Source organism: Dendrobates tinctorius, unplaced genomic scaffold (assembly GCF_039654945.1).
Source record: "Dendrobates tinctorius isolate UK_male_01 unplaced genomic scaffold, ASM3965494v1 ptg000325l, whole genome shotgun sequence".
Classification (NCBI taxonomy): Eukaryota; Metazoa; Chordata; class Amphibia; order Anura; family Dendrobatidae; genus Dendrobates; species Dendrobates tinctorius.
Genome location: NW_027361992.1, coordinates 1747822 through 1773644, shown reverse-complemented (window position 1 = coordinate 1773644; position 25823 = coordinate 1747822). Strand labels below are relative to the sequence as shown.

The 25823-nt window shown below is 44.9% G+C and overlaps 1 protein-coding gene across 1 annotated transcript in view; it reads left to right on the top strand.

Annotated features, from left to right (window-relative positions):
* The window catches only part of LOC141074139 (proteasome subunit beta type-1-B-like), a 54412-nt gene that overhangs the window by 15172 nt on the left and 13417 nt on the right, over positions 1–25823 (top strand). The window contains exons 3-5 of the mRNA XM_073561676.1: positions 12455–12536; positions 14823–14952; positions 24651–24757. Coding sequence (XP_073417777.1) covers positions 12455–12536; positions 14823–14952; positions 24651–24757 — 319 coding nt within the window. The remainder of the gene's footprint in view (positions 1–12454; positions 12537–14822; positions 14953–24650; positions 24758–25823) is intronic.

The following is a 25823-nucleotide window of genomic DNA, read 5'->3' as shown; positions in this document are numbered from 1 at the left end:
GCCGCAATCTTCGTGGCCGCGATCTTGCGGCGATCGCGACAGCAATCTTCATGGCCGCGATCTCGCGGCAATCATCGCGGTAACCTTCATGGCCGCGATCTCCCGGCAATCTTGAGGGTGTGATTGGAATCGAGGGAGCTCAGGTGAGATCGGGAGAGAGCGAATTTTAGCGGCTCCCGTGACGGCATTTCTGGGTTAAAACTGCTCCCGGCTTTCACCTTTCGGGCATGTGCAGTTAAAAATAGCAGACCATCAACAAAAAAAAAACGTTGCAGTGTCCGCCTGGTCCGCCCCGGAGCCGCTAAAATTCTCACGGATCCATCAATAAACGGACCCAACGGACGACCATCAGCCAAAATCCGCCACTAATGCAAATCAATGGGGGAAAAAAACGGATCCGCCCAAAAATTTGCGGATCCGTTTTTTTCTAAAAGTGGCGGATTTTGACTAACGTCAAAAAACTGAAGTGTGAAAGAGGCCTTACTAGAAACCAATCACTTTAATCTTGACCACAGATTTTCGATAGAGTTCAGATCAGGACTATTTCCAGGCTATGAAAGCACAGAAATTTGTTTGCTTTCAAACTATTTTAGACATTGCCTTGCAGTGTGACATGGTGCTCCATCCTGTTGAAAAATAATTGCGATCTGTTCCTTGCCAAGGTCACGGCTTGATGGGATGAGCATTGCTTCAAGGACATAATGAATATATTTCAAAGCATTTACAGTTCCCTCAAGGACCTGTATTCTCCCAATTCCATGTCAGAATATACAAGCCCATATCATAACACTCTCAAAATGTTTCATTGTAGCAGTCATACACTCTGGAAGACAGTCTTCCTTTGGCCTTCTCCAAACATAACGCATTCCGTCACTACCAAAAATTGATATTGTCGTTTTATCGCTCCAGATTACTTCCAATCTTCAGTTGTCCAGCTAAGCTATTCCTTAGCCCAGGAAATTCTGTTATTTCTCTGTTTAATATTTAGGAATGGCTTTTATCTTTGTGTTCGTCCTTTCAGACTGGCATCAAGTAATCAGCGACGTACTGTTCTATCCGACACCGAAACTCCTCCATCGTGCAAGAACTGGTTGAGTTCCTTGGCTAATGCTTTTCTGTTTTGCAAGGCATACCTAACGATTCTTCTGTCTGTTTTTGGAGTTGTTGCCTTTCTCTCCTCCCCCCTCCCCCATGACGGCACCACGGAGAGGGGATCCACCTATCAGGGACAGAAAACCTACAGATAAAAAGGTGGTACCTCTCTTCCGCATCAGTTGGTTTCTTGTCTCTGATGAGGAACCTGCAGTTGACATCGGATGCATATCTGAGGATTGTTGTGGGATGTCAGGCCCGGCCAGACCGATCCTGGCAGCGGGGGTTCCCTGCCTCGGTTGGTGCGGTAGCCTGAGGCGCCACCACTGGGGTCAGCGGACCTTGAAAGTGTGTGGGGAGTGGCACTGAAGAGGATCACCGCATGCTGCCTCCCCCGGGAATCATCTCCAGAAGCCGCGCCGACGGCAAGGCTTTGGAGCTTCTGGGAGTAAGTGCACACGCGGGAAGGCGCGCCCTATGATGCGAGTGGGCGCCGCGTTGCATGACTGGGAAACCGGTCTGGGCGCATGCACAGCGGGCCCGATGACGTTGAGGCCGCAATGCATGACTGGGTAATCCAGTCTCATCAGGCATGCGGCACTTCCTCAATCCTTCCTCCTTGGGGAAATTGGAAGATATGGATCAGGTGGCTAGGGGAGGCTCCAGGGGTATTTTATGCAGGGTAAGCGCTAAGGCAATGCAGTGCAGGTCCGGTCACCACAGCAGCAGCAGCAAAAAAAAAAGAAAAGAATCAGATGGAAAGGTAACCTTCCCATCACCAGAAACGTAGTAACAGCGGAAATAGGCATTTGGGATCCCAGCGCAGCAAGGGCTCCAGTGTGGCGTCAATTGTAAGAGAGAACCCATGTATAAGAGTGGTTCCTCCTCCAACCCCGGTACTCTTCCTTCAGGAATGGTAAGTGATCTTTGTGAAAGTTCACATTTTAATTAGGGCCCCTATTCTTTTTTTCTTTTTAGGGAAGGAAAACTGCGGGCAACACTAAGCATAGGAGCTGCACACTCTGTAAGGAAGAGTTACCCACTATGTTGGAAAAGACTCTGCAACTCCTGCATAGAGCAGTCAATTTGTGAAGAGACCCCAGGATTTGCCTCAGACCTTAGCTCTTTAATTAAATCACAAGTAGAAAACACCTTTAGGTCCCATCAGGATGCAGGGAAAAAATGGCACAAAACCAGACACAGGTCCCTTGAACCCGGGTCCAGTAGTAAAGAGAGTGAGGGAAGTGACTCTGATGCATCCAGTTCATCATCACCCATCATCATTCTCCGGGGGTACAGGTGGACATAGTTGTTTTCCTTTAGAGGAAACAGACTCATTAAGGCAGTCAGAGCCACCATGGGATTAGTAGACCCTCGTCCCCAAAAAATTGGAACAAGACATCATGACTTAAGTTGCAGTGATCGCATTAAAATTCCAACACCATCTGACCTTAGAGAAGATGGTGTTGGCATCCCGGGCTGTGTCCTCTCCCGTCCGGCCTCCCAATCTCTGTGATTGGCTGTTCAATTCTGAACACCAATTGCAGCCTTTCTCAATGTTTCAGCCAATCAGATTGGCTTAAACAGTGCGGTCCCAGGCTAGGAATAAGTACCGATGTACTCGATCGTAGGCATCGGCGAAAACCCTACGGATTGGCGCGATTGACAATCACATTGATTGCGCCAATCACAGTGCACAGCAGCGGTGTTACCGCGCTGTGCCCTGCCGGTACCTGCCTTGAGGGGTGCTGTAATAGCACCGATCCTAGGCTGGTGCCTAAGACAGGCCTAGAAGGGCCTGCAGGAGCTGATTAGCACAATGGATGTCATCGTCAATCACAGGGCACAGCTACAGGTGTGACTGCGCTGTGCCCTGCTGGTGACCTGCCCTAGGATCCGAGCTGCGAGCTCCGATCCTAGGCTGTTGCCAGGGTCACCAGGGAGAAGCTCTGGTGGGATCGATGTGATAAGCAATCCCACCAATGACAGGTCACAGCAGCGGTATGACCGCTCTGTGACCTGTCTGTCACCTGTCTCTGACCTGTGTGACCACACTGCAAGGGTCCTCACACTAGCTGAGGATTCCTGCAGAGTGGTCACACTACCAGAGCTTTCCTGTGCTGGGCCTTGTTCCTGCTGAAGAAATAAAGAGACTACGACTGTAAGTGTTGATCCCTGCCCCAACAGTAGATTAGTTCCAAAAGGGGGGCACATCTAGATAAGTTCCTTGGGGGTCTAGTTTCCAAAATGATGTCACTTGTGGTTTTTGTTTTTCCTCTGTTTAGGCACATCAGGGGCTCTGCAAACAGAACAGACGCCCGCAGACCATTCCATCAGTCTACATTCCTAAACTTCACTACTTCCCTTCCGAGCTCCGACGTGTGCCCAAACATTAGTTTTCATGGGGTACCAGCGTACTCGGGACAAATTGGACAACAACTTTTGGGGTCCAATATCTCCTGTTACCCTTAGGAAAATAAAAAATTGGGGACTAAACAATTATTTTTGTGGCAAAAAAAATAGGATTTTTTATTTTCATGCCTGGGCATTATAATCTTCTTTGAAGCACTTGGGGGTTCAAAGTGCTCACCGCACATCTAGATAAGTTCCTTAGGGGTCTAGTTTCCAAAATGGGCACATCAGGGGCTCGTCAAACGCAACATGGTGTCCGATCTCAATTCCAGCCAATTTTAGTTTGAAAAAGTCAAACTGCACTCCTCTTTCGAGCCCTGCCGTGCACCCAAACAGTGGTCCCCCCACATATGGGGTATCGGCGTACTCAGGATAAATTGCACAGTAACTTTTGGGGTTAATTTTCTCCTTTTACCCTTAGGAAAATAAAAAAAATTGTTGCTAAAAGATCATTTTTGTGACTAAAAAGTTAAATGTTTATTTTTTCCTTCCACATTCCATTCATTCATTCATTCATTCATTCATTCATGTGAAGCACCTGAAGGGTTAATAAACTTCTTGAATGAATGTGGTTTTGATCAGCTTGAGGGGTGCAGTTTTTAGAATGGTGTCACTTTTGGGTATTTTCTGCCATATAGACCCCTCAAAGTGATTTCAAATGTGAGGTGTTCCCTAACAAAAATGGTTTTGTAAACTTTGTTGGAAAACATGAGAAATTGCTGGTCAAATTTTAACCCTTATAACTCCTAACAAAAAAAAATTGTTTCCAAAATTGTGCTGCTGTAAAGTACACGTGGGAAATGTTATTTATTAACTATTTTGTGACATATTTCTGTTTTAAGCGCATAAAAATTCAAAGTTTGAAAATTGAGAAATTTCCCTAATTTTTGCCAAATTTTCGTTTTTTACTCAAACGCAAGTTATATTGAAGAAATTTTACCACTAACGTGAATTACAATATGTCATGAAAAAACAATCTCAGCGTTGCCAAGATCCATTGAAGTGTTCCAGAGTTATTACCTCATAAATGGACAGTGGTCAGAATTGTAAAAATTGGCCTGGCTGTTAACGTGCAAACCACCCTTGGTGGTAAAGGGGTTAAAGGGAATGGAAAAAGCCAGAAAAGAAGGGCCTTCTTACCCCCCAAAAGGAAGTATCCATTTGATGACCCAGTGTGTTCTTTCTGGGAGAAGGCGCCAAAACTAGTTGTTGCTATTGCCAAAGCCTCCAAAAAATTTGCCATTCCTTTTGAGGATATGGGGGTGTTAAAAGATCCCATGATCAAAAAAGCAGATGCGTTCCTGAAGGCTTCATTGGAGGCTGAGGGAGAAAACCTCTAGAAACACTATACTGGATTCTGTACCTGTGCTGAAGAGGGCTGCTGCTTTTCTGGCGGACGGATCAACAGACTCGGTCAGGCTGGCCGCTAGATCGGCATCCTTCTCCAACGCAGCCCGGTAATCCCGCTGGCTTAAGTGTTGGCCTGGAGATCTCCAGACAAAATCAAAGTTATGTTCCATCCCCTGGGAGGGAGAGTTCTTGTTTGGCCCCACACTGGATGATATTTTGGATATAGCAGGGGATAAAAAGAAACTCTTCCCTATCCTCTCCAATCCATTTTACAAACGGTCCTTTCGGAGTAGGAAATGTATCCAGAGGAAGCCCCCAAGAACCCAGGATTAGTGGGTTGATGGAAGGAGTTAAAGCAAGGGATTCCTGTTCAACAGGGGCCCTAATGACAATAAAGAGCCATCCCAATGAGGATTTTCCTGGATGGGAGGAAGGTCATCTCTTTTTCTCCTGGCCTGGGCAAAAATATCCAACAGCTCTTGGATACTGGACCTGATAATTTAAGGCCTAAGACTTTTTCCACTTCCCTCCCCGTCCATAGTTTATAGTGACACCTCGGAGATCCTCAATTAAGGAACAGCTAGCCTTAAGGTACTGTCACACTTAGCGATGCACCTGCGATCCCGACCAGCGATATGACGCGGTCAGGATCGCTGGTGCATCGCTAAGTGGTCGCTAGTGAGCTGCCACACAGGCAGATCTCACCAGCGACATAGCAGGGGTCGGGGGTCGCTACTTGCCTATCAGACGAGGCGATCCTGACGTCCTCCCGCCCCCGTCCACGCGTCGCTCGTCGGCGCCTCAGGAAGCCCAGCAGGAAGCTGACGACGAGAAACTGTCCAGGACGATCTCGCGCGGTCAGTGATAACCAGCGGGGGAGCGGTCGGAGGTAGGTATCAGACATAACGATATCGCTAGCAATATCGCTATAATGTCACAAAAACCAGTGACGTTATAGCGATATTGCTAGCGACATCGCTTAGTGTGACAGGCCCTTTAGAGCAGGAGATTCTGTGTCTGGTAGAGAAGGCAGTTCTTCAGGAGTTCCCTTGCCAAGAAAGAGGCAATGGATTCTACTCCCCCCCCCCCCCCCCCCCCCCTTTTCCTGAGGAGAAAACCGTATGGAACGATTATAAACTTAAGGAAACTGAACAAGTGTCTGAAGGTTCAATCCTTCAAGAGAGAAACAGACATCTGTGAAAATGCTGTTTCCACGCTGTTTCATGACACCTAGCAGACCCCATCCACGTCCCCATCCACAAGGACTATCAGAAGTTCCTCAGAGTGGCGGTCTCAATACAGGGGGTGATAAAGCACTATCAGTTCACAGCCCTTCCGTTTGGTCTAGCCATAGCTCCATGCGTATTCACCAAGATAGTTGCGGAGGTGATGGCAAATTTAAGGGAACAAAATATTCTGATCGTCCCGTATCTAGTCAACTTCCTGGTAATAGGCAATTCTCCCCGACATTGCGAAGACCAGTTAAAGAAAGTCATGAGTTCCTTAACCAACTTAGGCTGGCTTTTTAATCTAACAAAATCCAGAATTGTGCTGCGCCAGGTACAAGAATACCTGGGCATCATACTAGATTCAAGCAAACAGGAGTGTCGCCTTCCGATAGAGAAATTTCAAAAGACGATAGGGCTAGTATCTCGAGCAAGAGATTTTCCCTCCACAACCTTGTGGAAGGCAATGTCCCTTCTAGAGTCCATGACATCCTGCATCTCGGCCGTACAATAGTTTCAGGTACACACCAGAGACTTAGTGAGAAATATTGTCTGCAGAAAACTCTTTAGAAAGAAATTTAGAAGGGCGTTTAACCATATAATCTGAAATGGCACGCTCGCTAGAATCGTGGATAAGGGCAGACAATTTATCCCGGGGTGTTCCGTGGGTAATCCCTGTTTCTCAGGTCTTGACAACGGACGCAAGACCCAGTGGATAGGGGACTCACTGTGGGTACTTCCGGAGATGCCGTACCTTCTTTCCCAGGGGCCGGTACTTCATCCTCAGGTAACAAACATGCCCATGACAGCCTGGAACTCCGTGGGATTTAAACTTGAAGCCTCCCTTCGAACCCCTGTCAGATGCCTCACTGAAAGTCCTGTCCCTTAAGACATCACTCCTAGCTCTCACATCAGCTCGTAGGATCAGTGACATTCAGGCTTTATCAGCCTGCCGTCCTTTTATACAAATTTTAGAGTAAAGGGTTATTCTTAGAACAGACCCGGCCTACCTTCCAAAGGTGGTGTCACGATTTCACACATCTCAGGAGATCACAATCCCACAAATAGGGATGAGAAAGTCTTATACTAGATGTCAGAAGGTGCTTAATCCAGTATTTAGTGGCCAAACGATAGTATAGGAAGGATAGGTCTCTGTGCTTTCAGGGTCCTCAGAAGGGGCAAAAAGCTTCCAAGGGCACGCTGGCAAGATGGATAAGGGACACCATCACATTGTCGTAGTCCTCGCATGAGGCAGCAGTCCCAGGGAATATAAAAGCTCATTCAACAAAAGCGGTGGCAACCTCCTGGACAGAAAAGGCCGGCACCTCAATAGAACAGATAAGTAGAGCCGCTACGTGGTCTTCCCCCTCTACATTCTTTAACCACTATCCACTGGATATAGCCTCTTCTTCAGACCTTACCTTTGGGAGAACGGTTCTAGAAGTGGTGGTCCCTCCCAAATGACAATCTCTGTAATTGTCTCCATGGTGCTGTCATGGGGGAAGGAGAGAAACGTAGTTACTCACCGATAATGGGATTTCTCAGACTCCATGACGGCACCCGTACATTCCCTCCCTTCACGTGTGGATGTGCACACTCAGTTTATTATTATTTCTTAGAGGTAGTCACGCTGTGATTCTGTTAAGCTTCATAGTAATGTTAAAATATATATTAATCTGGAGTTGCCCTCGTGCTCTGTAAACAACTGATGCGGGAGAGAGGTGCCGCCTTCTTATCTGTAGGTTTCCTGTCCCTGATGGGCGGATCCCCTCCATCGTGCCATCATGGGGTCTGAGCAATCCTGTTATCAGTGAGTAACTACGTTTTTCCTTCCTCTTCCACTCTTAGTTTTGATACTGCAACTATCAGCAAAACGTGAACGCAGCTTTTGCAGTCCAGAAGCAGTGACTCCACTACCCATCTTCTCTGAAACTGTATCCCTCCTTCCTTAAAACAATAGCCGTAGCTGTTTATTTGGAGACCAATCAGACCTCTTTGTGGCTGGCATGATTAAAATCTAAAGAAAACAATCATTCAGGAGTTTGTGAGCTCAAAATAGACATTTATAATTATTCAGTTAAAAAATTAAATTTAAGCATTAATAAAATACAATAAATGAAATTAAAGCCTGTAGTACCTATACTGAAAGGATCAAGTGACGACTGTAGCTTTAAAACACTATTTTTAATTTAATGCGGACATAATGAAAAGTTAACATATAACAAATAATTTATGAATTTTACTCACCGAGAACGAAGTCCAGTATTTCTTGTCAAAATTATAAAAACTAGCGACAGTATATCAAAAACCAATATAATTACGTAATCAACAAGTAAGATTGCCGAAAGTTCCAGAAACCTCGAAGATTATTAAAAACTTCCAAATGTATCCACAATTTTGGTCGCTAGCGTATATTAGTGATGTCTTGATAGGTACCGATCCAAATATAATACATCAGTGATGGGTCGTAGATGGTATATAAGTGGGATCGTCTGGATGGAAATGTGGTGCCATCTTGTAATTTCCCAGTCTTTTATATTTTTTATTAACCCTTTCGCACCAGCGCCTGTTTTTACCTTCGTGACCGGGCCAATTTTATCAATTCTGACCAGTGTCACTTTGAGGTCGTAACTCTAGAACACTTCAACGGATCCTGCTGATTCTGACATTGTTTTCTCACGACATATTGTACTTCATGATAGTGGTAACATTTCTTTCTTATAACTTGCGTTTATTTGTGGAAAACAAACGGACATTTGGCGAAAATGTCGAAAATTTTGCAATTTTCCAACTTTGAATTTTTATGCCCTTAAATCAGCGAGATATGGCACACAAAAAACTTAAGTAACATTTCCCCACATGTTTACTTTACATCAGCACAATTTTGGAACCAACATTTTTTTTTGTTAGGAAGTTATAAGGGTTAAAAGTTGACCAGCGATTTCTCATTTTTACAACAAAATTTACAAAACAATTTTTATTAGGGACCACCTCACATTTGAAGAGAGTTTGGGGGGCCTATATGACAGAAAATACCCAAAAGTGACACCATTCTAAAAACTGCACCCCTCAAGGTACTCAAAACCACATTCAAGAAGTTTATTAACCCTTCAGGTGCTTCACATGAATGAATGGAATGTGGAGGGAAAAAAGAAACATTTCCTTTTCTTTGACAAAAATTTTCCTTTAGACCTTTTTTTTTTTTTTTTTTACTTACACAAGGGTAACAGGAGAAAATGGACTATACATTTTGCTTTGCAATTTCTCCTGAGCATGCCGATACCCCATATGTGAGAGAATACTACTGTTTGGGCGCACGGCAGGGCTTGAAAGGGAAGGAGCGCCATTTGACTTTTGGAATGCAAAATTGGCTGGAATCGATAGTGGACGCCGTGTTGCGTTTGGAGAGCCCCTGACATGCCTAAACAGTGGAAACCCCCAACAAGTGACCCCATTTTGGAAACTAGACCCCTTAGGAAACTTATCTAGATGTGTATTGAGCACATTGAACCCACAGGTGCATCACAGAAGTTTATAACATAGAGCCGTGGAAATAAAAAAAAGCAACATTTTTCACAAATCGTTTTAGCTTCATATTTTGCATTTTCATAAGGGTAACAGGAGAAATTGCTCCATACAATTTGTTGAGCAATTTCTCCAGAGCACGCCGATACCCTATATGTGGGACAATACTACTGTTTGGGCGCACGGCAGGGCTTGAAAGGGAAGAAGCACCATTTGACTTATGGAATGCAAAATTGTCTGGAATCGACAGCGGAAGTCATGTTGCGTTTGGAGAGCCCCTGATGTGCCTAATCAGAGATTTACACCGAAACCCTGGTGTAAGCGCTCAGCGCAGAGCGCTTGATAAATGTGCGCCAAGCCTTACTGCGATCTTTGGGAGGCCGAATAAAAAAACCAATAGCCTGTGTAGAAGTAGTTTTTTTTATTTTTTATGCCGTTCCTTGTGCGGTATTAGTGATTAGGTGACTTTATTCTTCAAGTCGGTGCGATTACAGCGATACTGGATTTATACCGGGTTTTTATGTTTGGCAGCTGTCACACACTAAAAAAATGATTTTTATTGCGAAAACTAGTTTTTGCCTCACCACATTTTGAGAGCTATAATTTTTCCATATTTTGGCCCACAGAGTCATGTGATGGCTTGTTTTTTGCAGAATGAGCTGACGTTTTTATTGGTACCATTTTCGGGCACATGAAAATTTTTGATCGCTTTGTATTCTGATTTTTGGGAGACAGAATGATCAAACGCCAGGAATTCTGGAAATTTTTATTTTTTTTTAATGACGTTCTGTGGGTAGTAAAATTAATAAGGCAGCTTTATTCTTCAGGTCAGTACGATTGCAGTGATACCACATTTATATATTTTTTTTTACGTTTTGCTGTTTTTGCACAATAAAAACTTTTATAGAAAAAATAATTGTTTTTGCATCGCTTTATTCTGAATGCTATAACTTTTTTATTTTTCCGCTATTGGAGCTGGATGGCGGTTTGTTTATTGCGGGACAAGATGACGTTTTCATTGCTACCATTTTTATTTTGATTTGACTTTTTGATCGCGTCGTATTCTACTTTTTGTGTGGCGACATGATGAAAAAGCAAAGGTTTTTCCTCTTTTTTTTTTTTCTTATTTCTTTTTATGAATTGCACTGAAGGCGTGAACAAGTGTGACCATTTTATAGGTTGGCTCCTTCCGGAGTGTGTACTTTTTTTGTTTTAAAAAAATAATTATATATATATATATATATATATATATATATATATATATATATATATATATATATTATATAATATATGTATGTATATATATTTTTTTTTATTTATTTATTGGTTTAATATTTTTCTTTTATTTTTTATTTATTTTTTTTATAAACTATTTTACTTAGTCCCTGTATGAGACTTCAATTTTTATTTGTCTGATCACTGGTCTCTTACAATGCAATACACATGTATTGCATTGCAAGAGACCTGTCAGTGATGCAGAGGGAGATCGCTTGTTAGACACAGTTGCAGGCTGAGCCTAACAAGCCACCGTAGCTGACAGAGCCAGACGACATCACGTGACCTCTGGCTGCCAGGCAACGCTGATCTGACTGCGGGGGGCGTCTGATAGGTAAAAATAGCAGGGGTCTCCTCATGCTATCTTCTAAATGATGCGATTGTGTCATCTAGAAGATAGAAAAGGGTTAACACCTGTTCTAATCAGGTCCCGATGATGTCACCTGTCAGAGCAACGGCTCTGCACAGGAATCGCAGCGCTTGCAGGCTCCTGGGGGTCCTGAGCGCTGCGAGACCACCCACCGTAGACAAACGTCGGCGCTGCACAAAGCCCAGCTAGCGCCGACGTTTAAGTACTGTGGACGGTCAGGAAGCGGTTAAATTGTGATTTATTTATTTTTTGGGAATACAAATAAAATCTGACACTTGCTTTATAAATACGGTTCTTTTTTACATTGATTTTTCTATGATTTGTTGTATGTATTTAACATTCCAATTGATCCATGCATGTAAACAATCTGACATATCTATTTGCAGGTTTTAGTATCTGATGTTACTGTGGACATATTTACTAAATATTTCTGACTTTGTAGATGTGTGGCGAGTAGATGTTTTTATTGGTACCATTTGGGGCTAGATCTTATTTTGATCACTTACTGCATTTTTTTTTCTTATTTTTACATTTTGTCATCTTTAGGTGGCTAGAACCCTAAGGTGACTTGAAGCTCCTCTGACCTTCAGAAGCGTACTGTTACAATAGGTGACCATAAGCCAGGGTTTCCCAACTCCAGTCCTCAAGGCACACCAACAGATCATGTTTTCAGGATTTCCTTTGTATTGCACAGGTGAAGCAATTATCACCTGAGCAATACTAAGGAAATCCTGAAAACATGATCTGTTGGTGTGCCTTGAGGACTGGAGTTGGGAAACCCTGCCATAAGCAACTCATCTGCACCCCGTGATCTCATCACAGGTTGGCCAATGATCGCTTAGAATGGTGTGCCCCCACGTCTTAAGCTGTATATTCCATAGTCCTAGATTAATGTGGCGAATTTATCAGGGTAACCGTTATCTGCACAAAGAAAAGGGACTAGTACAGCAGAGGCTAAAGACTTTTAGACTTTGCTTTAACTGTTACTTGAAAGAACAGCAGAGGAAAGAAATTGCGGCATTTATTCTAGGTGTCAACATGGCCCATGTCTCTCACCAGATCATTGCACGCAGCCATCCCACGTTGGTAATAAATTAGGTCATGTATTACATTTTTGGGAAGTTACGAAGTACGTTCACCTTCCTAGATCGCTCAGTGATGGCAATACCTTTGTGATTTACTACTTTTTTTTTTTCTTCCACAGGACAGACAAAACAGTCATCGGTTGCAGCGGATTTCATGGGGACTGCCTCACTCTGACTAAAATAATTGAAGCTAGGTTAAAGGTAAATTATTAACCTGTTTCACTTTTTAAAAATTGGGGCACGTTTCTAGCTGTTAGGCCGAAATACATACCGGTACATGAAGGTAGGTCTTCCAAGTCTTGCAAGCTTGTAACATCTTTTTGTAGCCAGACAAGTCTTTCAATTCTTGTTTGAGAGATTTTCATCCATTCTTCCTTGGAAAATTCTTCCAATTCTGTGAGATTCCTGGGTTGTCTTGCATACGTTATTTTAACGTCTAGCCACAGATTTTCAATGATTATCAGATAATAGGACTGTGAGGGCCATTGTAAAACCTTCAGCTTGCGCCTTTTGAGGTAGTCTATTTTGGCTTTTGACGTGTGTTTAGGATCATTATCCATTCGTAGAAGCCATCCACTTTTAAACTTCAGCTTTTTTTTTTTATAAATGTTTGCATCAAAAATGTGTTTAAATTTAATTGAATCCATTCTTCCTCCTACCCATGAAATGTTCTCTGTGCCATTGGCTGCAACACAACCCCAAAGCATGATTGATCCATCCCTATGCTTAATGGTTTTCCTGAAATTCTGTGCCATTTTTTTTCCACACATACCTTTCAGATCGTTGTGGTTATTCGTTCTATTTTAACTTCATCGGTCCATAGTTTCCAAAATACATCAGGCTTGTTTAGATGTTATTTTGCATACTTCTGATGCTGAATCTTATGGTGAGGACGCAGGAGAGTCTCCAAACAGTAGAACAATGTAGCATAACTCCGGAGTCTGCTAAATCTTTCTGAAGGGCTGTTGCAGTCAAGCGTGAGTTCTAAATTGCCTCTCTAGTAATCCTACTAGCAGTTCTCGCTGAAATTTTTTTTGGTCTTCTAGACCTTATCTTCACCTTAACTCTTCCTGTTAACTTCCATTTCTTAATTATATTTCAAACTGAGGAAAGGGCAACTTGAAAATTCTTTGCTATCTTATAGCCTTCTGCTTTGTGGGCCTCCACCATTTTCTGAGTGCTAGGCAGCTGCTTAGAAGAACCCATAGCTGCTGTTTTTTGGCACAAGGTTAGTCGAGGCTGGGTTTTTATAAAGCTGGGAAATTTGCATCACCTGGCCAAAACAACGATAGTGAACAAGCCACAATCCTAACAGACTAATTACAGTAAGGTCTGAAACTTTGGTCAATGTTATCTGAGCACACAAATCACAAATCTCCTAAGTGTGCTCAAACTTTTGTGTCGGCTCACTTTCCTTTTCGGCAATTTTTAAAATGTATGTATGTGTATATGTATATATAGATAGATAGAGATATATATATATATATAGATAGATAGATAGATAGATTTTTTTTTTTTCGTTTTCAAAATGCAAAAGAGGAAAGTTGTTGCTGCTTACAAAATCTAATTTACAGGCAATCTAAGAATCTAACAATGACAGACTGGTACAGAGGAGAGGGCCCTCCCCTTGCTGGCTTACAGTCTACACGATAATGAGGAAGTAGACAGTCGGTAGATTAGGGTATTGCAGCAGCAAAAGTTTTAATGAAACCGAATTGTAAACATGTTAGCACAAAATATTAAACTCCATCCTTTTCTCATTAGCAACGGAAGGTTTAGACCCTAATTGTATAGAGGTATAAACTCTAATACTGGCAAAGATAATTGTGAATGAAGAGTAAAGCCCCCGTCTCACATAGCGAGATCGCTGAAGCATCACTGATTTTGTGACGCAACAGCGAAATCGTCAGCGATCTCGCTACATGTGACACGCAGCAGGGACCAGGCCCCCGCTGCGATGTCGCTGATGGTACTCAAATGTCCTGGGCCATTTTTTCATCGTTGGTGTCCCGCTGGCCAGCGCGCATCGCTGTGTTTGACCCTGGCGAGCGACCTCGTTGGCGACGCAGAACTCAGGGACGCAGGTGGGAATCGTCAGAAAAGCTGCTGTGTGACAAGGTACCAACAACCGCTGAGGTCGTTATACGGATCGCTGGTTCGTTGCTGCGTCGCTGAAGAGATCTGCCTGTTTGTCAGGTTACTAGCGACCATTTAGCGACGCACCAGCGATCCTTACCAGATCCTATCGTTGTCGGGATCGCTGGTGCGTCGCTAAGTGAAACGGGATGCTTAGGAGGTGACTTTTAATATCAGCTATTGTGAAGGTTGCTCCGATGTTATCTACAGGACATAGGAGTTGCCTCTCATTATAGTCTTTGTGATTACTTTGTCTTATTGGTACACAACAGGAAGTTTCTCGGTCTCAAACTTGACAATCATTAACGTGTATACATTGTAATCTTCACTATTTTTTGTCTCCCTTTTAAGATGTATAAACACTCAAACAACAAGACCATGACCAGCGGAGCTATCGCAGCAATGCTTTCTACAATCCTCTACTCCAGGCGCTTCTTTCCCTACTATGTGTACAATATTATTGGAGGCCTTGATGAAGATGGTATTTTAAAAAAAATTTTTTTTTAACTCTTTCCTCTCTTGTCTGTTTAATGATGGACCTAATTCTGATTTGTCATAGACCTTTTGTACATAACACACGTTTACTAGGCTATCTAGACCAGAATAATTGATCTATCCTTGGCATAGACATCAATAGGTGATCCAGGGGAGGGTTCAACGTCCGTAACACCATCAGTCAACTGTATTCTGTGCCAACAGCAGTTTGATATAAGCAGGGTACTGGGTGGAACACGGCAGCTCCGTACATTGCTTAATGGCTGCTGCCCAATAAGAGATCAAATGGAGTACTCTGCAGCAACCACTGAGCAATATACAGGGTCTGCCCAGTATGCTTTTATCTAGCATCTGCTGGTGCTGAGTAGCGCTGATCCATAGGGGTTGCCTGGTGTCGGACTTCCACCAACCATCCATTTAGTGTTGGTGCAGTGTTGATTTTCAGCTTTTCTAGGCAAAATTTAGAATATATGAAAGGTGTACCTGAAATATTATAAATTGGAACATTATTTAGAAGAAACCGTGAGAATGTTATCACAACATTGTTAACTTTTCACAACGTTTAACAACTCGCCGTAAAATCCATTTCTCCGAGCCACTCATTGGGGGACACAGGACCATGGGTGTATGCTGCTGTCGCTGGGAGGCTGACACGAAGTGAATAGAAAAAAAGATTGGCTCCTCCTCTGCATTATACACCCTGTAGAGATCCACCATATGAGTGGACGGGGATTTACTCGCTTGGCCGGTCTTTGAGGCATACGCTGGGACACTCAGGGTTAAACAGTTCATTCAGTTTATTAAACCTCAGCATAAACTGCTCTTCATGAACTAAATTAGCATGTAGCCACTGGTACAACTCCCATTAAACATTCAGCGTTACCACATAAACAGTTTCTTACTGACCACAGTCAGTATCACTCATGGTTATCGCTCACGAGTTATCAGGGAAGCGACTGCACTGGGATCACCGTTCTGGACAATGCTTTGCTCACTAGGTCGTCTACAGTTCCAGGCCCACAGCTGGGCAGTAGCTCCCCTATGCAGAGCCATCACAGACTGTACCAGGTCCGGGCCTTTCCATGTGCTCTCCAGGAAGTTCAGTCCTAGACACTTCCAACACACAGGCATTGCAGGACCTTGCACTCTGACCACTCAGGGTCAAAACACACAACCCATGTGATCAGACCTCAGTCACATTATATATCCCAAACCACCCTCATATGTGGGTGGTGTATGTGTTGCTAGCGGATCCCACCCAGCTCTCTGACTAGCACTATAAGCCCCCCTTATAAGTAAATAACTCGTGGGCTACTAGTCCCAGCATGACAACGTTATTTTTTGGGCTTATAGCGCACAGAAGCTCTGCTACACGTACTGGGCATTTACAATCATGCCGGTCACTGTTTCACCACCACAATCAAGGAAATGCCCACATGCATATTCTGAGTCACATATGCAGCGCCCCCTAGCTTTAACAGAGGTTACTGCACCACAACCTACACACACTGGCTCCAGATGAACCAGTTCATGCTTGGTGTCTGTAGGAGGCACACAGGTCTGCTCTTCAGACAGCAATTTATTTTATTTTTTTTACCTTTTTTACCTTTTTTACTCAAGGACAATAGGGGAGACGGATCCCTTTAGGGTTCCGATCTCCCCCAACCAACAACAGGCGGGAACGTGGAGTGTCACCTCCACATACCCCCTCCTGCACCGTTATAGCCATGCCTGAGCTGGATTCTAGGGATAACGGGTCCCGTAAGGGCTCCGCTCTTCCCGAACCATCAAAAGACGGGAACATGGAGTGCGGCCTCCACATTACCCCCTTCTGCAGCCAGGCCCACTAGAGCCGGACAACAGCCCTGTCACATCCTGGGGGAGTGAACTCCTGGGACTTATAGTGGCTTCTATGGCGTCCGAGCATCCCCCACTGCGTCACCACTGACTGAACAGTAGTAATTGAAGGAGGCGGATAGTCCCTCTCCACATCCCTAACAAGGGGATGGAGGGCTTCCCTGCACCGTCCGCTACGCACCTGCAGGCTGAGTGGTCGAGCTCAGCGGCACTACGGATCTCTGATTGGTGAGTACTGGGGTCGGGCTTGGCATGAGGGCCCCTGGTGTGTGGTTCGCTAGCATTCCGGCTGGCGCCAGAAATTTACTCCCCGGCTTCGGCCTTTGCTAGGCCGCAAGCTGGAATTCCCCGCTCGCGCGTGCTCTGCCATCTCCGCCCTCTCTCTTTGCGTTTCTTCACAGGGCAACCTCCTTTTTGCTCCAGGCACCCATTACTTTTGGACACTTGGGGACCTGTTTTCCCTCTGCACTGCAGGGACCCTCCTGGTGCCGGCGATTCTCGGGCATAACAGCGGTGACATCTCAATCGGGTCTCTACAAGGAGTGGACCGCTCTGGGCACAGGACCATGGGTAAGGGCTGCACTGCGACAGAGGGGAATAGGACATTTGTCTTCCCTGCAGTATATTCCCGTTACTCGTCACTCATTAGGGCACCTAGCAGAGCCAGGTCATACCGGGATACATCGTGTCATTTTCTAAGACATCCAGAAGGGCTTCCAAAACCCATAGTGTTATTCACCTCATGTACTTCCTGTCAGTCTTCGTTACCCCGGGGACAGAGTACCCCTCTCTATAAAGCCTGTGACCCCGAATGCACTCAGGAGCCCTCCGCTTCTACCGAACCCTGTGTACCTAGCTCCCCTGAGTGGGCTTCGTCTGTCGCAGTCCATGGCCTCACTGACTAAATCCATTGAGTCCCTAAAGGACCCCTCCACGGGTCGCTGCATTTGTCTGCCTGTTTCAGAAGGTTCCTGTTCTTCACCGGGACCGTCGGCCAGCAGGGGCCGCTCTCAAGCATAAAATACACGGAAAGCTAGAAAACGGACCCATAGTACGTCTCTCAGGGCCCTCTTGTGCATCAGCATCCGTAAGCTCCGTTTCTCGCTTCCCCCTCACCAGGTGTTTGCAGTGTAAGGCAGCGGTAGCACCATACGCAGTGATGAGGCAGTGACCTGCAAAGTTCAAACAAGTCTCTTTAATGTGTTATCTTCAGACAGAAAAGGTTCTAGTTCACTCAAATGCATATAACTTCAGTGCATATTATCAGTTTTCAGTTCACACCAGTTCATAGCACTTCATTAGTTCACAGCATCCTTTAGATTGCAGTCACTACACATGCTAGTCCTCCTCTGACTAGTTCCCGTGGGTGTCCTGCACTGCTGTATCACAGTCTCTCCTCACAGCCGTACACATCCTCCTGTCGGCATCTGTGACACGCTGGTCCTTCCTTCGGGCACAGGACAGTCTACTTCCGGTTCTCCTCCGGGCACAAGCCCTGTCCACATCTGTGACCAGTCATCGTGGACAGCAGCACCACTGTGTATGCTGTGGGTTGCCAGGCCTCTCTCTGGCCCTGACACACCTGAGACCCACTAAGCACTCACTCAGTCTCAACACTAACCCTTTCCTGCAGGGCATTTAACAAATAAACTTTTGGCTTTCAGCCACATGGAAAACCTGGGTCCGGAATGGAACATACTACACAAACTATTATCCTGCAGTCTGCTTCAAACACAACATCCAGAGCAGGTTTACCTCTGCCTTGGATACTAAAATGTCCAAGACTAACACTTTTTTTTTTTTATCAGTCGGCATTGCAGTCACACTACGCCCGTGACAGCCATGCACACCTATGGCCTTCATACTCCACTGCTTCCCCATTGCAATCCCAGCTACGCCTGTGACCGCAATGCATCCTCATAGCCTCAATATGCCTCCGTGCGTATCCTGGGGAGAACACATAGCGCCCCCTAGCTACAGTTGTGGCCAAAAGTTTTGACACCCCTGCAATTCTTTCAGATAATACTCAGTTTCTTTCTGAAAATGATTGCAAACACAAATTCTTTGTTATTATCTTCATTTAATTTGTCTTAAATGAAAAAACACAAAAGAGAATGAAGCAAAAAGCAAAACATTGATCGTTTCACACAAAACTCCAAAAATGGGCCAGACAAAAGTATTACACGACCTTCTGATCAAGGGACTGTCTTTCCAGGCATATGTGGAGTGTGTGTGTATCGCTTTGGACACTTTCTCGCCTGGGTTGGCTAATAAATCTAAAGTCCTCTCCTGTTCCAGCTCAGCAGATGTCCTTTTTAGGAATGATCCTGGACACCTCCCGAGGGTTGGTGATTCTCCCTCGAGACAGTCTTAGCCATGCAACAGGGAGCCTGGGCACTTTGATGCCCATTCCCCTTCTCCATCCGTTTTGGCATGAGTGTTCTGGGGAGAATGGTAGCAGCAGTGGAAGCCATTCCCTTTGCCCAGCTACACCTCCGTCCTCTACAGCATGCGCTTTTGGCGGCCTGGGACAGAAACCAGTTCTCCCTCGACTGGCTGTGCCATTTGTCCCCGTGGGTCAGACAAGCACACAAGTAGTGAATGTTGCGGTCTTCCCTCAACCAGGGGAAGTCCTTTCTTCTGGTGCAATGACTAGTGGTCACTACCGACACCAGTCTCCTCGGCTGGGGGGCCGCCTTCTGTCACCGCACGGCCCAGGGACGCTGGTCTCCTCGGGAAGCGTGCCTTCCGACCAACATTCTGGAGATTCGTGCGATCTGGTTGTCCCAGCGATGGTTCCACCATCTCTTAGCGGGTCGCCCCGTCCGGATACATCGGACAACGCCACGGCGGTGTCATATATCAACCATCAGGGGGGCACCCGCAGCAGTGCACGAGGTATTTCACATTCTCCACTGGGCCGCAAAGAACCTTTTGGTCATTTCAGCTGTTCACATTCCGGGCGTGGAAAATTGGTCGGCAGACTTCCTCAGCCGCCAGGGTCTCTCCTCCGGAAAGTGGGCCCTTCATCCAGAGATTTTCCGCCAAATCTGTCTTCGCTGGGGGACTCAGAATGTGGATCTGATGGCTTCCAGACTAAACACCAAGGTGCCAGAGTTCATAGCTCAGTCTCGGGATCCTCAAGCCATCGGTGCGGACGCACTGGTCCTTTCATGGCGTCCGTTTCGTCTCCCCTACATATTTCCCCCGCTCCTGTTGATCCCAAAGGTCATTAGGAAGATCAAAGCAGAGGGGGTTCTGGTGATCCTAATTGCTCCGGACTGGCCACAGCGAGCGTGGTACGCAGAGTTGGTACAACGCGTCGCCGACATGCCCTTGCGACTGCCGGGTCGACCAGATCTACTTTCCCAGGGCCCGATTTGCCACCAGAACTCAGGGGCACTGTGTTTAATGGCTTGGCCGTTGAATCCAGGGTCCTAACCGAAGCTGATTTCTCCCAATCTCTGGTTTCCACCATGACTAGCGCCCGGAAGCCTACATCGGTACTCATCTATCACCGCACATGGAAAGCCTTTTTCTCATGGTGCAGGGATCGTGGACGTCCTCTGGTCTTCTCCATCCCAACCATCTTGGAGTTCCTTCAGTCCGGCTTAGATTCAGGACTGGCGTGGAGTTACTTCAAGGGCCAAATCTTGGCTTTATCAGTCTTGTTCCAGCTTAGGATTGCTTCCAATCTACAAGTAAGGACTTTTTCATTCAGGGAGTCTCAATGTCCACTGACCTACCTTTCCTGGAAAGTCGCCTTTCAGGTTGTGGTGACGTCTATCCGACAGGTCTCGGAGCTTGCAGCTTTGTCCTGTCGAGCTCCTTTCCTAATTTTCCACCAGGACAAGGTGGTTCTCAGGCCGTCCCTGTCCTCCTTGCTCAAGGTGGTCTCTTCCTTCCATCTTAACGAGGACATTGTCCTGGCCTTGCTCTGGTCGGCGCCAGTACACCGAGTGGAGAAAGCCCTTCTCACTCTGGATCTGGTGAGACCTCTCAGGAGATGCGTCTCTCGGCGGCGCCAGTCCGTAAGTCGGATGTCTTGCTCCGTCCTTCCAGAGGGGCACAGGAAGGGACTAGCCGCTTCTAAGTCCACGATAGCCAGGTGAATTCACTAGGTGATTCAGGAGTCCTACCGTGTCAGAGGCAAGCTTATCCCAGCGGGGATTAAGGCACATCCCACTCGGTTGGTGTGCGCATCTTGGACCATTCGGCACCAGGCTTTGTCTGAACAAGTTTGCAAGGCTGTGACTTGGTCCAGTCTGCATGCTTTTTTCAAAGCATTACTATATTCACACCCAAGCTTCTGCAGATGCGTCCTTGGACAGACGGATCTTGCAGGCTGCGGTAGCACATCTCTAGTCAGTTGGTACATGGGGTTTGATCTGTTGCGTCATTTTCCCACCCAGGGACTGCTTTTGGACGTCCCACGGTCCTGTGTCCCCCAATGAGGCGAAGGAGAAACAGGGATTTTTGTGTACTCACTGTAAAATCCTTTTCTCCAAGCCCCTCATTGGGATACCCAGCACCCACCCTGTTAGCCTTATGGTTGGCTTTGTTTTTTGATTGACATGTTATAACCTTGTTTGATGTTTAGGTTCTCCTACTGCTTTGCCACTGAACTGGTTCAGCTGGAGCCAGTGTGTGTGTGGGTGTATACTGCAAAGGAGGAGCTAATCGATGGTCCTGTGTCCCCCAATGAGTGGCTCGGAGAAAAGGATTTTACGGTGAGTACACAAAAATCCCTGTTTTTTCCAAAGATAATCCAAAAATGATGAATTTTAACACTACTTTCTTCTTATGGCTCAAATAACTGCACCAAAAACTCCATTGCCAATTTTCTAAGAGACCTGACCTTTTTGAAAAGCTTTTTAAAGCACTAAAGCGGTTCATTCTAAGAAGGACACTCCGGCATTCTTTCTAGATGACTGCAGACTGCTGAAATGTGACTTAAGCCCCCGTTACACACTGCGATATCGCTAGCAATATCGCTGTAAAGTCACCGATTTTGTGACGTTGCAGCGATATTGCTAGCGATATCGCTGCATGTGATACTTACCTCCGACCGGCTCCCCCGCTTGTTATCGCTGATCGCGCGAGAAGCTGCTGGACCATTCCTCGTCGTCCACTTCCTGCGGCGCTTCCTGCTGTGACGACGAGCGACGCGTGGAGCCGGGCGGGAGGACGCAGGATCGCCTCGTCTGACAGGTAAGTAGCGATCCCCGTCCCCTGCTATGTCGCTGGTGAGATCTGCCTGAGTGGCAGCTCACTAGCGACCACTTAGCGATGCACCAGCGATCCTGACCGCGTCATATCGCTGGTCGGGATCGCTGGTGAGTCGCTAGGTGTAACGATACCCTTAGTGATGTGCATGCTGTGTCAATTCCCTGTGTGGGTGGTAGTGAACACTTGTGGTCACATGCCAACTAAACATTTTTTTTGGCCATAACATTGATAGAAGTGGAGGAGAGTCGAGCTGGCACATGACTGCAACTATGTACATCTCATTCATTTGGTCATGTGATTGCCCACCTACATGGAGAGAGTACACAGGGTATCATGATATTGTATAATGTAATGAAAAACCGAAGAAATGCCAAGTCTGGTTAAAAAAAACCTCAAATCCCAAAAAATAAAAGACAATTATGTAATTTGCACTGCAGTATCAAATGATCTTCCAACCTGATTCTTTAAATCGGTATGATTACCGCAATAAACTTATACCTGTATAATTTTGTGGTTAAAATGTTTTGGGTTTTTTTCAGTCTTGACGTGTGAGGGTATTGGGTTTTTTTGTGCGCTGACAGTTTTATCAATCACATTTTAGAGTGCATATGATGTTTTAATTTACCGTATCTATTGAATTTTTCTGGTGAGCATGTAGACCAAAAAAAGTAATTCATGTTTTCATTCTTTTCAGTTGGATTTTTTTCCCATTTTTGCAGTTCAACATACGTTTTAAATGTTTTTTTTTTTACTTTAAATATTTTTATTGGGTTTTAACAACATAGATATGAAAACAAAAAATTTCAATGATAGCGGCTTAAATATAATAATTTATTGGATCACACTATACCAGACATACCAAATTCGGCATGGGTTATTTTTTTTTTTCCTTATGGAAAAATTAGGGTAATTTGAAACTAACTTTTTTTAATGTTTTATTTTGACTTGATTTTTATTTTCCTTGTGGGGACATGAACCTACGATCACTTAGCTATACTGCAGTACAGTATTATTGCGGAAAATAACAAGTTGCCGTTTTATGAATCTCGATTGCCCATGGCTGCCATAGTAACATCGATAGTGCATGATTCATCCGCTGTTGCAGGCACATGCCAGATTTGTGTGCTTCTGCAGTGTGTCGTGTGTTCAGTTCCTAAGCCCATTCCATGCTTCACTTTCGACCATATGATGTCTTTAACCCCTTCAACACTTTGTGATTTTCTGTTTTTGCGTGTTCGTTTTTTTGCCATAACTTTTTTACTTTTCCGTCAATATGGCTTCCAATCTAAGAGACCCGTGGTTTCTCCATTTTTGGGGACTGGTTAAGGGCTTATTTTTCTGTACGCTGAACTGACGTTTTTAATGACACCATTTTTGGGGATTTTAAATGATTTGACAATGATATTTTACCAACCACGGGTCTATCACAGATCAGCTGTGCCTGAAAAGATGCAGGCTCAGTGCTGGATCCCGCATCAAACGAAGGAGGCGACCTATGATCTACTTATACGTCATAGGTCGCAAAGGGGTTAAGCGATATTGCCGTTAATGAGCCATGACCTTATGTTTTTGTCAGTTTATTAAAAGATGGGATTTGAGGGCAAAAACGAATGCGGTTGAAGGATGAAAAAAAAAAGCAAGTGCTGTTGTCGGGATTCGTTTTCTTACTGCATTCCCTGAGCAATACAGATAACCTGACAACTTTATTTTGCCAGTTGTCTATAACAAATTTATATAGTTTCATGATGTTTGTATTTTACTGCTTTCACTGTTGGGGGCTACATGTGTACTTTATTTTTAAAAATCAGATTTTTACCAACATTGGTGCCAAATTTGCTTATTTCTTTTAAAGAATGAGCTTGCTTGATTGCAGTGTTAGAAACCTACCGATCTCCCCAAAAATGAAAGAGCTAAAGAATCTGTAGTATCCTGATATGGCAGCAGTGGGCTGACACAGGGAAACCCCTTTTTTGTCTAACCATTTGGATATTGTGATCCCTATAGTAGTAATTTATTTTGCAGAGCCCAGTAAGTGACAGGTGTCCACAGAAATAAAGACCAGCTGTCACAGAGGACAGTACTGGACCAGGGCAGCGCGGCTGAGATTACTCATTTTTAATGCAGGGTTTTTATTAATTTATCAAGACTTTGCCAAGACACTGGAATTCAATAATACTATATCCTAGAGCCTTTGCTCAGATGAAGAAGCCGGTATAAGATGTAAGCTGCATGTTGGTGCATGAGCCATTTAGGGTTCTGTCTATTATTGGACAATCTGTTCTTAATTTGTGCCTCAAATAAAATGGAAAAAAAACCCAAAACCATTCCTAAGTTCTGGAAATTTGATGCTCTGATTCCTGGCCATCACGTAATCGCTGTGGGAGATTTTCAGCATTTTGTCAGAGCAATTGAGAATGAGTTGTCTGGTAGTGGACAACCCCTTTAATAATCAATAAGCAGTAATTGTACTCTACAAATTAATTTACAATAGGCTTGGTTTCTGATAAAGATAGTGCATGCTGACAAATTGGCTTTAGCCTTTACATATGTGGAGCTGTTATAAGGGACACACATTTACTGTTGCCTTTTCTTTTTTAGGTAAAGGAGCAGTGTACAGTTTTGACCCAGTAGGATCCTACCAGAGAGATGCATACAAGGCTGGTGGTTCTGCAAGTGCCATGCTTCAGCCCCTTTTAGATAACCAGGTAATATCATTAATCGTGATGTATCCTTTTGCCTATTATTTCTGTGCAAAAATATGTAAATTATTTGAACTGAATCAACTGTCATTGCTTAACCCCCTTAATGACCGCAGCTTTTTTCGGATTTGCGTTTTCGCTCCCCTTCTTCCCCGAGCCATAACTTTATTTTTCCATATGGCCATGTCTGCGGGACAAGTTGTACTTTTGAAAGACATCATTGGTTTTAGCATTTCGTGTAATCAAACGGGAAAAAAATTCCAAGTGCAGTGAAATTGCAAAAAAAGTGCAATCCCACACGTTTTTTTATGTGGCTTTTTTACTAAGTTCACTAGATGCAAAACATGGATTTTTGTGAGTACTCACCGTAAAATCCTTTTCTCCGAGACGCTCATTGGGGGACACAGAGACTGTGGGTGTGTGCTTCTGCCGTCTGGAGGCTGACACTAAGTATACAAAAAAAGTTAGCTCCTCCTCCGCCGCATACACCCTCGCCCCCAGACCGGGCGTAACTCAGTTTAGTGCATAAGCAGTAGGAGAACGCGCCTTAAACTCAGGCAAGAAATTATACGTCTGGAAAAGGGACCACCCTGATCCTTACATAAGGATTTGTATAACTTAAAATAAGCAAAAGCCAACTGGCTAGTAGGGTGGGTGCTGTGTCCCCCAATGAGCGTCTCGGAGAAAAGGATTTTACGGTGAGTACTCACAAAAATCCATGTTTCTCCTTCGTCTCATTGGGGGACACAGAGACTGTGGGACGTTCTAAAGCAGTCCCTGGGCGGGATCTTAGCTCACCCAATCCATGCTACTTTGCGCCCCTGATTAGAGGTGCGCAACTGCTGCCTGAAGAATCTTTCTTCCCAGGCTTGCATCCGAGGATGCCTGGGTATGTACGTTATAATGTTTGACAAACGTATGCAAACTGGACCAGGTAGCTGCTTTGCACACCTGTTCCGCTGAAGCTTGGTGTCGCAGTGCCCATGAGGCACCCACTGCTCGAGCCGAGTGTGCCTTGATCCCTGCCGGAACCGGCGTGCCACTGATTTCATAAGATTCTTGAATCGTCAGG